Source organism: Arachis ipaensis, chromosome B03 (genome assembly GCF_000816755.2).
Source record: "Arachis ipaensis cultivar K30076 chromosome B03, Araip1.1, whole genome shotgun sequence".
NCBI classification, from domain to species: domain Eukaryota; kingdom Viridiplantae; phylum Streptophyta; class Magnoliopsida; order Fabales; family Fabaceae; genus Arachis; species Arachis ipaensis.
This window is the reverse complement of record NC_029787.2, coordinates 33,226,246-33,243,327: the sequence shown is the minus strand read 5'-3', so window position 1 is coordinate 33,243,327 and position 17,082 is coordinate 33,226,246. Positions and strand designations below refer to the sequence as shown.

The 17,082-nt window shown below is 34.5% G+C and overlaps 2 protein-coding genes across 3 annotated transcripts; one reads left to right on the top strand and one right to left on the bottom strand.

Annotated features, from left to right (window-relative positions):
• Nucleotides 7,233-10,148, top strand: LOC107630196 (glucan endo-1,3-beta-glucosidase 13). 2 transcript variants are annotated; one of them, XM_016333268.2, is made up of 4 exons: nucleotides 7,233-7,588; nucleotides 7,990-9,264; nucleotides 9,711-9,741; nucleotides 9,848-10,148. In XM_016333268.2, exons 1-4 carry the CDS (start codon nucleotides 7,525-7,527, stop codon nucleotides 9,987-9,989), a joined length of 1,512 nt encoding a protein of 503 aa, XP_016188754.1. In that variant the 5' UTR covers nucleotides 7,233-7,524; the 3' UTR covers nucleotides 9,990-10,148. The 2 variants fall into 2 exon arrangements, with proteins under 2 accessions (XP_016188754.1, XP_016188755.1); XM_016333269.2 differs by having other exon boundaries at nucleotides 7,234-7,582; nucleotides 7,987-9,264.
• LOC107630197 (profilin) lies at nucleotides 11,610-15,331 on the bottom strand. The gene is made up of 3 exons (XM_016333270.2): nucleotides 15,060-15,331; nucleotides 12,696-12,833; nucleotides 11,610-12,042 (listed from the first exon to the last, which is right to left on the bottom strand). Exons 1-3 carry the CDS (start codon nucleotides 15,180-15,182, stop codon nucleotides 11,908-11,910), a joined length of 396 nt encoding a protein of 131 aa, XP_016188756.1. The 5' UTR covers nucleotides 15,183-15,331; the 3' UTR covers nucleotides 11,610-11,907.

The following is a 17,082-nucleotide window of genomic DNA, read 5'->3' as shown; positions in this document are numbered from 1 at the left end:
ATATATATATATAATGAAAACCCCAAAAGTATATCTTCGCTTCTGTAAGAGTCTCCAGTACGCTCAGCATGGTGCCTCACGTCCTGTATCTGAAAAACAAAAAATACGTATGAAATGAGAACCGGAGGTTTTTAGTATGGTAACGGTGCCCACATATATAATAAATAATGTTCCAGAATATGATAACTATATCTAAGGAATCTAATCTAACTCCTCACTTCTCATTCTCTACAAACCTCCATTTTAACATGTAGAACGACCCTCAGCATCTCCTCCACCAGCATAAGGGATCTCTCAGAAAACAAACACAAACAAGACAGATAAGGAAAATATAATTATAGTAACAGATACAGCAATTAGATCAAATAGTAGTTAGTTACAAATAAGCAATTAGGCAAGCCAAACAAATGCATACTCAAACAAATCATTCAAATACACACGATGCATGTCTACCCTTTGGCAATGATATCATCTGTCAGTTATATAGCCAAAATCCTACATATCAAGTAGCGAACCCTGGACAGAAACACCACCTCGCGGAGCAAGTGGGACTAAGCCACAATCCTTGCATACTACCCGCTTAATCCAGAGCAAGTGGAATGAACCACTACTACTGCGTACTACCCAGGCGGGTATTTACAAACTCAACCTAGAGAAACTAGGTCGAACCACAACCCTTGCGTATTGTCCAGGTGTTTCAATCGTTAACCTTAATTCCTTATCACTTAATCAACTCCACTCGTAATCATAATCACGCCATTATCATATCTCAGTCTCATCATCATTTACATTATTCTCATAATCACAATCAATCATTCTCATTATCATAATTATTTCTGTCGTAACTCAACATCTCAACATCATAATCATTTTCATCATGTCCCAATCAAAAATCATTTAACCTCATCATAACTCTCATTACACTTTATTCATTTTTCTTCAATATCAATTCAACACCCTCAATATGTTCGCTCTTATTCCGAAATCTAAAAACTATCTATCGGACCTTAAACAGGGGTTGTAGAAGTTTACAAGCTTGTCAGAAAGGTCAAACAGTTAAAACAGAATTTTGTGTGAAAAACAGGGCTTATGCGTACTCACGCACCAGAGTGAATTTTCAGCCTGTGTATACGCACACCCCTCGTGCATACGCACACCCCTCGTGTATACGCACCAGAGTCTCATCACACGTCCTGTTCTGTGCGTGTGCACGATAGGGTGTGTGGGCACATAAACCAGAAATTCTGGTTTTCTGCAAACTCTCAAAATTCAGTTTTTTATACCTAACTTCCAATGTTCATAACTTTATCTACAAAACTCCATTTTTCTTTATCTTTAAACCGTTTTAAAGATCTTATAATCATATTCGATTTAAGATAAAATTCACTCAATTCCAAATTCCAAGGGCCAAATTATGACCCGCCAAAGTTGATTAAAAATCAGTTTTTTTCCAAAGATTCAAAACATTTTGTTTTCCAAAATTCTCAATCCAAAACCAACCAAATCATAACAAAATCATTTCTATTTACTCATATACACTAACACATACTCTTTATCCATTTTATAATTATTCCAACACATAAATTCATCAATCCATTCAATTTATTTTCACACATAAGTTAACCAACTTCACCAATTTATATATTCAACAATTTCATTCATAATTACATCCAAATCACAACCAAATCAATGCTAATTACTCCTAACCATTGTCACATACCTCTCAATCACTCCACAAATATATCAACACATAAATCCTCCAATCCATTCAATAAATACCAATATTGAACATCAACTCATCATCATACTCCTCATACATCACATATATACACATTCAATTATCAATATTCGATATCCAATATATTGTCAACTCAATTTCACAGTTCTTCCAAAAATTTCAATATTTGAACATCAAAAATTCACATTACATGCACATACCATATCTAATCAATCAAATTAACCAAATTCACATTATTCAAACCTATTCTAAGGCAACTAGCCTATGTTTTTACGCAACATTATATGTTAACTACAAGAAATCGAAATCATACCTTGACCGATTTTTTTCAAGCCAAAAAACACCTCAAGACCTCGTTTCCACCAGTTTTCAAGCCTCCAAAGTCCACTTGCCAAGCTTCTAACCCCTAGAGTTCCAATTCAAACACTCCACTTCACTAATTTGATGTCAACTTTATATATATTCAATCTAATTTCATACACATTTACAATTTTAAAACCCTAATCTTATAAAATTGGAAGATTTAAAGGGTTAATGGTTCTTACCTTTACCCATTGATGATTGGGATAAAATCCAACAATTATACAAGTCTAGATTACACCTAAACCACCAAAATCATCAAAATCACTCAATACCCTTAACCAAAACGCGAATTCAAAAAGGAAGAGAAAACTGGGCATGAAATACAAAGTTTCTTACCACTTTATTCAGATAAGATTGAAGAGGGTCTTTAGACGAACGCGTGACCACATACGGCTCATCAATCGGAGCTCCGGATTGAAAATTATGAGGAGATAAAGTTGGGAGTGAAAAAGGGGTTAGGGTTCTAAGTTCTCTCTTCTCCTTTAGCGTGATTTGTAATGAAGAAAGGGGGGTGACTAAGTTCATCATATATACGTTGGACCTTGAGCCCAATACGGGTTCGGTTCAATCGATTCGATCTGTTAGTCTAACTTTGGGCCAAAATCTTTAAAATTAGTGTTAAAATTTATTTTTTAAATATTTTTATTTTTTAAATTATAAAATTTAATTTTCTAATATCCTTGACTCATAATTAATTTATTAATTAATTATTTATTAATTTATGGAATTTTACATTTTTTCTTAGAGGTTCCATAGCCATGCACAAGGAAATGGTAGTGGTCAGAATGTAATCTGCTTAGATTTTTAGAATATGCTTCAAGAAATTGAGTAATTCACAGTTTATTAGAGAAGACTATATCTATCTTTTTGGCTATGTCTCGACCATTCTGGATATGTCTGTACCAAGTGTAATTTCTCTCAATGGTCTTGAGTTCCAAAAAACCACAATTATCAATAGTATAAGAAAAAAATCCAGCTCTATTAGTAGAGAAAGAACAACCATTATTATGTGTTGAACTCAGAATTTTATTAAAATCTTTCAAAGATAAACCAAGGTTTGTCATATTGAGAGGCAAGCTGAGATAAATGATCCCAGAGATGAATTCTTCTGTTGAATTGAGGACTGTCTTAAATAGCACTGCAGCATCAGAAAGTGCATCACATATTCACTTTTACAATTACACACGGTCCAAAGAGCTCAATAACATTGTAGTTGATATTAGATAAAGAAAAAAGAAACCAAATACCACATTTATGTTCTAGAGCCTCAACAATATCAAGGGTGCGTTTGGTTTGCATTTTTATTTTTTGTTTTTATTTTCAGTGTTTTTTATTTTTTGAATTTTGTGAAGAAAATAGTGAAAATAGGAGGTAAAAACTAAAAATAGGAATTTATTGTTCCACTTTTTTCCTTCAAAAATTTCAAGAAACAAAAAACACTGAAAATAAAAACAAAAAATGAAAACGCAAACTAAATGCACCCTAAATTTTTCCAATTTTTTTTAAATTTTCGAATTGAGTTAGTTTCTACAAGAATGAATAAAAAAGGTTGATAAATTCTTACTAGATTTTTATAGTGTATCCGGGTCATTTTGTTAGATGCACTCCTCACATTCTAAACTATAATATTAAACTTGTCCATAAAAATAAAGAAGAATAAAAAGAGAGACAAGGACATTAGGATAAAGATCTTGCCGCTTCCTTATCTTGGACTTGTTCTCCTGGAGCTGCAAGCTCTCTAGCGGTTCTACACTACTTGTTTTATCCAATGGCAATCCATGAAGGGAGGCTGGATAACGACGCTTCCTTACTGTTCCAACAAAGAGAGGCTGAGGTAAAGCCCCAGTGTATTGATTCTTTGGAATGTTAGTCGTCCTCCTTGGATGGAAGTGCCACTGTGATGAGATTGATTGGCTTTGTTAGTCATTAGCTTAATGGAAATACCTTTTTTCATATAGTTCTTGGCTTGAGGAGTTTTCTTGTATGGAGTTTGGGGCCTTTTTTTATGGGACAATGAAATAGTAAGAAATTATTTTTTACTTTTTCTTTTCTCACTGCTTGTGTCCAACTAATATCCTCTACATGAGCATGATCAGTTGCGTGATCTTCATGCACCTTGTCGTCCACATAATTCGGGATTGATTTCTTCTCTTGATCTTCTCAATTAATTATGTCAAATTTATACATTTTCTCTTTTTAATTTTCCATCCCGATTGGAATTTACCGCCGAGGAGTTTAGTTTCACCATGTCGTTGTCTTTTTTCATACCTTGTTGAGATAACTCCTCATTTCTTACGGTAACTGTATGGTTGCAGTTCGAAATAGACGCTTCCTTGCATTCTCTCGCCATATGACTATAACATGAGCAAGACCCACAAATGAGTTGCAAGCTCTCATATTCTACTTCTTAGTCGAAACTATCCACTGTTATCTTCTTTGTATCTAATAAGTTTAAATCAATTTGGATATAAGCTCGGACATATTTTTCTTTCTCTGCCGACTTTATAGCCAAGTCTACTTTGATAGGAATTTCAACTGCAGTCGTAACTCGCAACATTGCTCCTTCTTGATAGCACCAGATAGGTAATCCAGATATACGGATCCATACCAATGTGGAGCCAAAAGAAACCTTACATAATCCGAATTTCAATTTCCATAGTTTGGCAGCTACATAGTTACTCTTGATCAACCAAGGTCCCCAAGCATCACTTTGTTCCTATAATTCTATCTTCCATGGAATCAAACTTTACTAAGAAATATCCAATTCCAATGTTGAGTATTTCATAACCTCCCATGATTTTTCAGACCGCCCTAAGTTTCTAGTACAAGGCAGTGTAGCTATAATGTTTTTCTAACACCTTAACCACTATAGCATCCAATATAAGGTTCTACCAGCGACTTCATCTTAGTGTCCTTATCATGAATAATGTTAGGATCCAAACTTTTATGAGATAACCTTAACTTAGATTCACCGAAAACTTCATCATGCTTCCCACTTTTGTCACTCCGAACAACCCCGCTCCCACTGCTCTCTTCGCTCATGATTTTTGTTGTTTCTTTTTATGCAAATAGCTATTTTAAATATTAATTTAAATAAAAAATTTAGATTATTGTTCGCTATTAACTTTAAATTATTACACAATTTTTTTTGTCGGATGGATTGAATAGCTCCCAATCCAAGATTCGAATCTAGATATAGCATATTAAGAGGCATACTAATATATCATTTCAACTAGACTTCAGTTGCTACTACACATACTTAGGATGATGTGTTTGAGGTTTACGTGGGGGAAGAGAGAAGCGCGTTTGAATATCTGTAACGCTTCATTTTTATGTTTGGCAACTTTGGGAACTTCTGAACACAGAAGTGCTTTCACCTCTGAACACACGTTCACGTGAAGCTAAAAATTGTAGCTTCTGCATTCACGTTGATGGTAGCTGGTTACCATTGAGAAATTATGTGAGAAATTTATTTCTTTTCTACCAACCCTATCTTTTATTTTCTTCTATAAAAAAGATACAAGTAACCATATACTTTTACATTAGTTCTTTGTGGTTCTTCGTTCTAATTTTTTTTTATCAAGATCTTTTAGATTTGTTTCGATCAAATTGTACTTCTTATTGTACTTTATTTTTGTTTTTAATATATACTAATTATAAAAATTTATAGTCCAAAATTATACTAAATTAAAGAATAGTAACGGTACTAAAATAATATAGAATATTTTCTTTTTGTTTGACATTATAAAATATATAGTACTCTCTTTAGTATTTTTATGTATTAAAATATATTTTATCAATTTGTATATGTTACTTTAATTTAGTAAGTAAATATTAATTTTATTATAAAATAAATTAATAAGATCTATTCAAATATCTAAAGTAAAATGATAGGATAATATAAAAAATTATTTAAATTGATATTTTTTTAATAATTTTTTATCTAAAAGTGATTTTGAGTAATATAATCCAAACAATATTTATTTAACTATAATCCATTTTAATATAACGATTATCAAATATAAATCACGTTAACACAAACTTACTTTTCATAAAAAAATTACTAGTCAATTATTATTATTATTTTTTGGTGTTTACTTAGTCAATTATTAATGCAGGGCAATTAGGCAAAGAGCCGAATGACAAACATAAAAGCATGGGAATGATGTTGACGAGCCCAAATGAATCTAGGTTATGGTCCACAAATAGGCCATTTTAAATAAATAAAAAAATTCATTATTTACAAATTATAATTATATATAAATACACCATTATTTATATTTATAAATTATAAGTATTATCTGACAATTTTGTTCGCTAGTTTAAAGGAACGAATGTGTGGGAATTTTGCTGGCTTAGAGGAAGGAAACGTTCTTTCTCAAATTTGCTATCAAGTGAGTGAGTGAGTGAGTGAGTGAGTGAACGAAATTAAAGTTACCAAATTCTATAAATAGCGTTTGAAGTTCATTTTATCTTTTGCCAATTTCATTATTCAGGGCATAAGATCGCATAACCCATGGTGAAGTTCTGATGACATTTACAACGAACTTGAAAATAAAGATTGAAGTGAAAAATATTTTTTTATTTTTTTTAGAAAGGTTGGGAATTGAGAAAGACGTGTAAAATGAAAATGAGGTGTGAGTGGAGTGGCACGCTTTTACCCTGACACACTCCAACGGGCAGCAATGTTTGGTTTTTTTTTTTTTTTTGGCTTTATTATGTGTTGTTGGTGTCTTCTCCTCGCCCGCTATACATTCAACACAATAAATAAATTAAATACTAATCATTTAGAAATAAAATTCTACAATAATTCAGGTAGAGTAAATTCAAATTCAGATGGACACAAAATTTGATCATTTGATCAAGTACTCAAAAAGATTCTAACTTCTAAGAATTTTATACAAGTAAAACATTTATCAATTTAAACATATGATTAGTAGCCATGTCTCTCATATAACAGTTTAATGTTATATTATTTCATTCTCATATTTATATAAATTTGATCATTATGGAATAATTACTTGAACTAGGTAGATAAAGCTGAATTTGTTTTTTTTTTTTTATTATTATTAAATAAAGTTGCGGTTACATGTAATTTTTTTAGGTATATACTTTTTAAAATTAGATTATACTTCGTTTTTTTTTTTTTATAATAATGTGAGGAGATGTAAGAGAAGTAAAGTAGAGTGTGTCTGAGTGAAGTTGAAGCTCTTAAAAAAAATCATCACACTGTAATGTGACTGTGTTAGCTCCGACAGAGAAAGAGAAGGAGCCGTCGTTACTTTTTCTGCGCATCGGAACGTTAGGTGAGGAGGTCAAAGCTTCAACAACGAAGAAGAAGAAGTAGAAGCTTCAGCTTCAGCTTCACCTCTCGTTGTTAGTTACAAGTAAAGTTGGGGGCAGAGCCGCAGAGGCAGCTGCACATGGCGGCCACTCGCTTCGCTCTCATCATCTTTGCGGCTTCGCTTTTCCTTATGCTTCTTCCAGGTTCGTCTTTTGCTCTTCTTCACTCTGCACTCACATCACCATTCCCCCTGTTTCTTTCTCTTTCTTCCTTTTTTTTAATTGAGTGACAGAACCTTCAATTTTTCCAGCTTTAATTTGCTTCAAAGAATGTCGGTGCTTCTCAACCTTATTTTTTATGTGCATGCAGTTGGTGGTTCTTTCTTAGCTTCCAAAACCCAGTGTTATTACTTGTTGCTAGAATCACATGTCGCTCTGTTTTTAGTTTGAAACTTAATGTGTGGGGACTTGGTGGTATCTACCTACTTCATGTTATAATGTGACACACCTTGTGCCATTTAGATTGAACAACAAAGTCATGGATTGTTATTTTCTCCTTTCTCAAATTTAAACNCCCTTTTAATGTTGATGCAAATCTGTGTCAGATTGCTGCTCTGGGAGCTTTATTGGGATCTGCTATGGAAGAAATGCTGATGACCTCCCTACACCTGATAAGGTGTCTCAGTTGGTTCAGCTTCATAAGATCAAATATGTCAGGATTTATGATTCCAACATACAGGTCCTCAAGGCCTTTGCAAACACCCCTGTTGAGCTTATGGTAGGGGTTCCCAATTCTGATTTGCTCTCACTCTCCCAGTTCCAGTCTAATGCAGATACTTGGCTCAGAAACAGCATCCTTCCTTACTATCCGGCCACAAAGATCACATACATTACTGTAGGTGCCGAAGTCACCGAAAGTCCCAATAACGCCTCTATGTTTGTAGTGCCTGCCATGACCAATGTCCTTACAGCACTCAAGAAAGTTGGGCTGCACAAAAAGATAAGGGTATCCAGTACCCATTCTCTGGGAGTTCTGTCCCGATCGTTTCCACCTTCGGCTGGAGCTTTTAATAGCAGCCATGCATATTTCCTAAAGCCAATGCTAGAATTTCTTGCTGAAAACCAGTCACCGTTTATGATTGATATGTATCCTTATTATGCTTACCGAGATTCCCCAAAGAAAGTGCCTTTAGACTATGCACTATTTGAGGCATCCTCTGAAGTTATTGATCCAAACACTGGTTTGCTGTACACAAGTATGTTTGATGCACAGATTGATGCTATTTACTTTGCGCTGACGGCCCTAAACTTCCGAACGATTAAGATCATGGTGACTGAAACAGGTTGGCCTTCCAAAGGGTCGCCTAAGGAGACGGCTGCAACTCCTGATAATGCACAGAGATATAATGCTAATCTGATAAGGCATGTTATCAACAACACTGGCACCCCTGCAAAGCCTGGGCAGGAACTAGATGTCTACATTTTTTCATTGTTCAATGAAAATAGGAAGCCTGGTTTAGAATCCGAAAGGAACTGGGGATTATTTTATCCAGACCAGACAAGTGTGTATAACCTGGATTTCACTGGAAGAGGTGCTGTTGACATGACTACCTCGGCTAATATAACCAGATCAAATGGAACAACATGGTGCATTGCTTCAAGTAAAGCCTCACAAATGGACTTGCAGAATGCTGTAGATTGGGCTTGTGGTCCTGGCAATGTGGATTGTACGGCCATTCAGCCTAGCCAACCTTGTTATGAGCCAGATAACCTTGTCTCGCATGCTTCATACGCTTTTAATAGCTATTACCAGCAAAATGGGGCTTCTGATGTTGCCTGTAGCTTTGGAGGGACAGGTGTTAAGGTTGATAAGGATCCAAGTATGTTCGTTACAACTCATCATCGGTTTTATTTTTATTTGCCTTTTCTCTTATCATATATACTAGTTTATTCATTAACTATTGGATACATAACCATTGATTGCGAATTAATTGAAAGATCTCAAATCGGAAAAAAAAAATTAGGACCTTAGTAGTTGAAACTGTTTTGGTAGTAATCCTGGATGTTCAAAGTTATTCATGTTAACTGTGACCGACTCTGAACAAGCTAGGTATGCTTTGAAAAAAGCTTATAAACATGAAAATCATTTTAGTTGAGGAAGTGTACTTTCTAGATGGGTATGCTTTATGTGCGAGTTGTTGAATGAAAGCGTGGTTGATTAAATTATATATCTTGCCGAAAGCTGTGCTTTGTCAAATTGTCTGGCATACTCTATTTTTCCTTTGTCATTGAAGTTATGAACAAGTACTTGTGTTCAATTCTGCAGGCTATGACAACTGCATCTACATGAGAGCTGGGTAAGTTAGATACATGTTTCTTACTAACACTCAGAAAATTGTGTATGTAATTGCTAGTTATTATTCAAATTCTAATGCGGCATTTGGGTTTTCTCTCTGTGTGCAGAGGCAATAACAAAACTGTGACAGGTAATACAACAGCAATGTCTTCAACTTCATCTACAGCACATAAAGGAAGTTCTTCATTAATTTATGGTTTTGTTCTTGTAACTTCGCTCTCCATTCTATTGAATATTCAACGGTACTGAAAAGCTTGATTATAGCATGATTTTGCCATGTTGTGATAGATGTATGCTGCATTTGACATGCAGGGGAGGTAGTTGTTATTATAATACATCATAAAAGTGTAAACTCCTTTGCTGGTTGTTATATAAGAATAAGAAAAAGGGTTTCTAAGTTCAACGTAATTTTGTGAGCCAAGTGATAGGCAAAAACTTGTAGATGACTCACTCCTCTTCGTATGTAATCGCACATATGATGAGATCATTAAGAGTTAAGGAAATGCTGATGTTTTGGTCCGGCTGCTTCAATTGCATTTGCATATTTGCGTTCCGGGCTAATTAACTATTTGCTTTAGAATCTGGAAATATATTTTGTTTCTATTCCCCAAAAAATAAAAGAATAAAGTTTTGAATGAGAAACTAATGGGTTACAAACTAAAATTATAACCATTTGTTGTGGACTTGTGGCTAAGGATGAATGAGTCGAGTTGGAATGTAATAATTCTAGATCCGACCAACCCACTTGTAGAAAGCACTCGGTTAGGGTTACTATAAACCCGTGAGTTGGAAATTCCCCCAAAAAACAACGGAATTATGATGATGAAGGCTACTTTAATAGTATTATATTCTTTTCGTGAACATGATGAATGCTACTTACGAATCATGCAAAGCACTCATTGTTGAAGTCATAATCCAGACATATGTTCATTCAACCGATTACAGTACACTAGGTCACTAGCCATTCAACATAAATTTAATATTATGTTCAAAAAAAAAATTATAATATTTTCGTGGCGTTACATACAAGCTATCACATAAGATAATAATCTCTGCATTTTTGGGGGGATGTTAGACAGCATATTAGTTATTCCAGCTAGTGCACTTTGAACAATCTAGGGTCGGAACAGAACAGGCGGTAGATTAGTCAAACCCGTCCTTTTTAAGAAAACAATTAGACAGATATTTCTTTTACAACCATTAATCACATAAATGGTAGAAAAAGAAAAAAAATTAATGAAACTGAATTTAATTTTGATGTATATATCTAATATTGCATCAAAATTAACTTTAAAAAAAAAAAGGAAAGAGAAAATTGCCCCCCTGATTGACATAAGTTGCAGAACCTAATTAAATGACAAGTCGTTACTCGTGAATTTGGTTAGCTACTTAAACTTGTTTTTGGTTGAAGGTTAATTCAACTTATACATGGACAATAGAGAGACACCATACCGTCCTCCATAGTCAACGTTGCTCGGTACTTCAATAATGGTCTCCTTACAAATTACCCAAAATGATGAGCTAGGGAATACTTTCTACAATTTTCCACTGAACCCATTTTATAGAATTATTATTGCAATATAGACTGTACTACTTTGAAAATTGCGGTTATGTACTTGAACCAATCATTTCTTATCCTATAAAAATATATCCTTGGGATATTCTTCTAAAGGTTCCACTTTTTTTTTTTTCTTTTAAAAGAATTCTTACTATTAAAGTTAAGAAAAAAAAAACTAATTACCTTAAAAACAATAAATCAAAAGGAACATAATGATAATATACAGTAGGAAAATAGGAAATAGGAAGGGGAGTGTGAGTATATAAATATGTCATTATACCATAGATAGTATGCATGGTTACTGCCAAATAGATAAGAATCTGCAAAGTTTATATAAATATGCCAATCATTATACCATAGCATTAAAAATTAAAACCACTGTAATGTATACAGGTTCCCCACTAAAAAAAAAAGTACATCGACAAAGATTATGGTCATTACTTCTCAAGCCCCAAACTTTTTTTCATTTTTTTTTCTGCAACATAACCGTAAAATTATTATACTAGAATCAAGCATTCCCAGTTCCAACTCCGGGTCGACGCAAAAACCTTGTACAGAAGCCAATGAAATATGCTATGAACCATAAGAGATAGAGAGAGTAAGAGAGGATTAGAGACCCTGCTCAATGAGATAGTCACCGAGCCTCTCAACAACCATGTTGCACTGACCCGGGGTCATTGGTTCATCATATATGCCAATGATCAATGCCTGATTGGTCTTCTTAATAGTAACACCACCAGGACCCTGGATAATAGGCGCAAATGCTAATGTCTCAAGGCCAAACATACAAATGAAGACACAAAATCTACACAAGATACTCAACAAGAAACAACCAGTGTGTCCACGTCTCACTAAATTTCACCATTGAATCCATAAGTTTGGAAGAACAGAAAAATCATTTAAGTATTATAGATTGTTAAAAGAAAATATGCAGAAGAGAAAGACCTGCATGTATATCTGTCTATACTCATCCATAAATTGATTGAAATATATAAACCAGACACGTGGAAAAGGACTAGATTTTCCTTCATGTGGGTGTTATTCCAAATACAAGTGAATGCTCAATGCTCTAAGAAGATATATGTCATAAACTCATAATATCATATGCAACACACCGTTACATATTATCTAATTTACATGGGTATATTACTTCACTATAAAATGTGCAAATCAGCCCTTTAGAAAAACATAGATCGCAGCACTTAAAATGACATGATACAGCTCAATTTACAACATGATTCGAATACCAATTTACAAAAATGAATAGTAAGAGATATCATAAATTTATATTCACGTAGAAAATGTAGGATATATATATTCTAGATCATTACATTATCTTCTGAATTTATACAATCAAGATTCAAAAATAAAGATTGAATATTAGAAATAGTCCTTACCTTCTTCCCTCGGATGACAGCTCCGGGCTCACCTTGGATTACCATATATTTTGTTCCACCGAGGTAAAGTCCAGTAGGAGCAAGTGTTCCGGGCTCCGCGAAATCATTCATGATAGCAGTGATTTCCTCAGGCTTGAACTGCCAAAAAATTAAAACATTATACACAAATAAAAATCAATACTAGCGGGAACAGATCTGCTCGCACACAAATTCATTACACCATCCTACGTGTGTTGTGAATCAATCAAACATCAAAACGAATAGAAATGTAAAATCATAAGCCTTTAATAATAGCAACAAGTTTTAGTATATAACTAATTAACAGTCGCAGAAAATTCAACTCCCTAGTCAAAATTAATATTCTTTGTTCAGCTAGGATTTCGTAACCTTAAAAACATGCAACAAGTTTGAAACTTTTTGCACGGTGACACCTCTCAAATCTCCAAAACAGTATTAATCGCTGTAACCCCAATTTATAACCGCAACGAGCTGAAATCGGCAAATCTAGAACCTTTACAAGGAAGATACACAATCCCCCCAAATTCCAATACGATCAATCATCCAATCTCACAAATCGCATAAAGAAACTTGAAAATTGAAATAAAGAGAGTGTACTATCCAAGGAAGCAACATCCATCATCAACAACAACAACAAAATCAATCTTTTAACTAGAGCAAAAAGAATTTATGCATGTGTCAAATTTTAAATGGAGACACAATGCATACATAAGACTTTAATCAAAAGTCCATAGCCAATGGATTGAGATTCTGTGTCCCTATTTTCTATCCCTTTCCATTTTCTCCACTCACAATTTGACACCCCAAGAACACAGTTTAGAAATCTCAAAATTGATGAGAACTATTAGGTGTAACATTTCTTCCAAGAGTAAAAGGCAATATACTATGATGCTAACAGAGCTGTGAATCAGTGATGATAATAACATTATATTCCTTGGGCATAGATAAAATTGAGAAGAAAAAGCATGGGAGATATAAGGTTTTAGAAAGTTATGCCAATCTATGCCCATAGCATTAAAACCACTTGTAAAATGTATACAGATACCTGCTAAAAAGTACAACAGAGATTATAGTTATCATTCACTTCTCAAGCACCATAACTTCTTCCCTAGACGCAGATCCCATGACTTTTGAATACCCATTAATTAATATTATTACACTACAATCGAGCATTCTCTTGGCAAATCGATGCGAAGCCTTGTATAGGAGCCAGTGAAATAAGCAAGCAGATAACATGAAATAACAAAGAGGACTTAAAGACCCGTATCAATGAGATAATCACCCAGCCTTTCAACAATCATGTTGCACTGCCCTGGAGTCATCGGCTCATCGTAGATTCCGATGATCAACGCCTGATTCGTCTTCTTAATGGTAACACCACCAGGACCCTGCATGACAAGGACAAGCTGAGATTTTAACAACCAATGGCCAAAACCAGCATCAAGGTAACAACGGTATGGACATGGTGCAGCAATGAGTTTTACGCTGATGCTGATTCATTGTGAGCTATGGCCTAAAGCAGTCACATACCACAATTTGAATCCATGATTACATCATAAATTTACTCAATCAGATTAGCAGATTCACATTATCATAGATTGTTGTATTTTCTTTGATGAACTTGTGCAATCAAAATTCAAGCTATAATTAGAAACAGTCAGTACCTTCTTCCCTCGAATGACAGTGCCGGGTTCACCTTGTATAACCATATATTTGGTGCCACCGAGGTACAACCCGGTGGGGGCAAGCGGTCAAGGCTCAGCAAAGTCGTTCATGATAGCAGTAATTTCCTCAGGCTTGAACTGCACAACACAAAAGACCAATCAAGAACAGATCAACTAAAACTATTTCAGATCTGCAAGGATCACTTGACTTGTTCTATGAACCAAACACACTTGAAATCCCCAGCCACATGTTCCACAAGTGATGTGAATACACGATTTTATATATAACAATAACGAGTGTATGATTGATCTTATGTTGTTACATACTAATAAAAAGGAATGCATCTCATATCAGATAATCACACAGTCCAAACTCCAAGTCATTCCTACTTACTCTCTCCAAGCCTTAATTTACAGCATAAATTGCACTTAACAAGTGAAACATTAAGAATCTGAAAAATTAATCAATTAGCTCCAGTTGATAAAACTAAACAGCTATGGTTAAAGCACGAATGTATCAAATTAACACCAAAACCATAGGATATGTCACATGCAAATCAAATCTGATAAATCGGAGGAAAATTAACGGAAAAAAAAAGAACGAGATGAATCTGGAAAACAAAGGACTAAGAAAGAAGAAGGAGAGTTTTGGAGAGAGAAATTGAGAAGTATTAAAGATAACCTGAGGGAAATTAGAGCTCTGAGCCCAAACACTGCCGTCTTGGCCGAGGATGGCGGCAGACGTGAGCTGATTACCCTCGATGTCGCAGATAAGGTGCTCATCGACGTAGGCCTGCCACGACATGATGGAAAATGAGAGACGATTGAGATTTTCTCGGGAAAATGAGTGCTTGAATGCTGAGAAAATGGTCTCTTTTTTCTTCTTAAGCTAACTGAGCTGCGTTGCGGTGAAGTGCGGTAGCGTTGATACTACGGAGCTATAAATCCGACTCATGATTACTTTAAATTACCAGAATGCCCTTTTCATTACCCTATTTTCGCTGTTTCGGGCTGGCATGCAGGAAAAAGGAATTTTAATAAAACAAAAAAAATTATAATATAATATCTTAATAATAAATAAATAAATATTGGGAAACCGTTTCAATAAGAAAAAAAAAAAGTCATTTTCTTTTCTTGAAGGTTCAACGTCGCTTCTAATAATTCTTTTTCTTTTTTCTCTTTTCTTTTCTTCTCTTTTCTTTTCCTTTTTCAAATACCAACAAACCATTGTCTATTAGAGTAACCAGGGTATTATATGTAACCAAAAAAATTATAAAAAAAAATTTTCTGGTAACTTTAATTTTTGCATGTGGCAGCTAAACCAAGATAATAAGCAGTTTGTAGATGGAAGAAATATATTTATTACCATGTTTTACAATACAAATAGATAGTCAAAAGTAGGAGAAATTATTTTTGGATGTCTTCGAAATATATTTAGTAACAGATTGCTTCTAATAATTTTATAACTACATATTGATATTTTTAATAATTATAATTAAATATAAAATAAAAAATTAAAATATTGGACACTTTAAACGTAAATTTAAGGGTAAAAAACCCTAATAAGCCAAGGCAAGAAATGTGTAATGTAAATACGCCAAACTGAAAATCGTTTCAGCAATAAGCCAAAAGCTATTTTTATGTAATTCGAACCAGGGTGGTTCGAACTACGAACCTTAGTAATTCGAATCAGGGTGGTTCGAATTAGGTGGAGAGGAGCTTTGAATGTAATTCGAACCAATATGGTTCGAACTACTACCACAAGTAATTCGAACTCACCTAGTTCGAACTATAGGCAATTGTGTAATGTATGTAATTCGAACCAAGCTGGTTCGAATTACCCTTGGCGTGCTCCTTCATAAATCGAACCAAGCTGGTTCGAATTAGGGGTGATTCGGCTTAGGGGTGCACATGGGCCGGGTAAAGCCGGGTTTGATGTGACCCAGACCCGATTCAAAATATACACAGGGTCTATTTATTAGACCCGAACCCGACCCTAAACCCGATGAAATCAATACACTTTCGGGCCACAATTATACCAGGTGAAAACCGGGCCGTTAACATTACGTTACGTTGATACCTTCTTGTAAGCTAGCATGTAAAAATATTCAAATTTTTAAGACTCCAACCATTATTTAACATGGTAAAATTCACTTAGAAAAATATAACAAAAACCAACCCTTCTTTAAAATTAAAGCATAACCACAATCAATACTAAAGCAAAACCACAATCAATACTAATATTGTCTAATAATACCAAATATTTAAATCAATACAAATAACACAATATTATGCATTAGTCTAAAGTCTTATGCATTCTAAACATAAAACATTAACTTATAGTCTTATAATGACTAATAAAACAAAATATTAAGGTTTACAATACTTAAATTCCACATAAGAATAGTCATGATCCATCACTAATAACACAAAATATTAATTGTGTATGATGACCGGACCACCGGGCCGACTTCAGGTGACCCGAGCTATGGCCCGGACCCAACTCGAAATAATGACCGGGTCTATTTTTGAGACCCTTACCCGACCCTAAACCCGATGAAATCACACCAAATTAGCCTCTAAAATGTTCAGGACCGGGCCGAACCTTCGGGCCGGGCTGGGTCTGTGCACCCCTAATTCGGCTATATAAGGAGTTCGAATCACCCTCATTCGAACTATTATTCCTTCCCCCTACCCCACCAAAT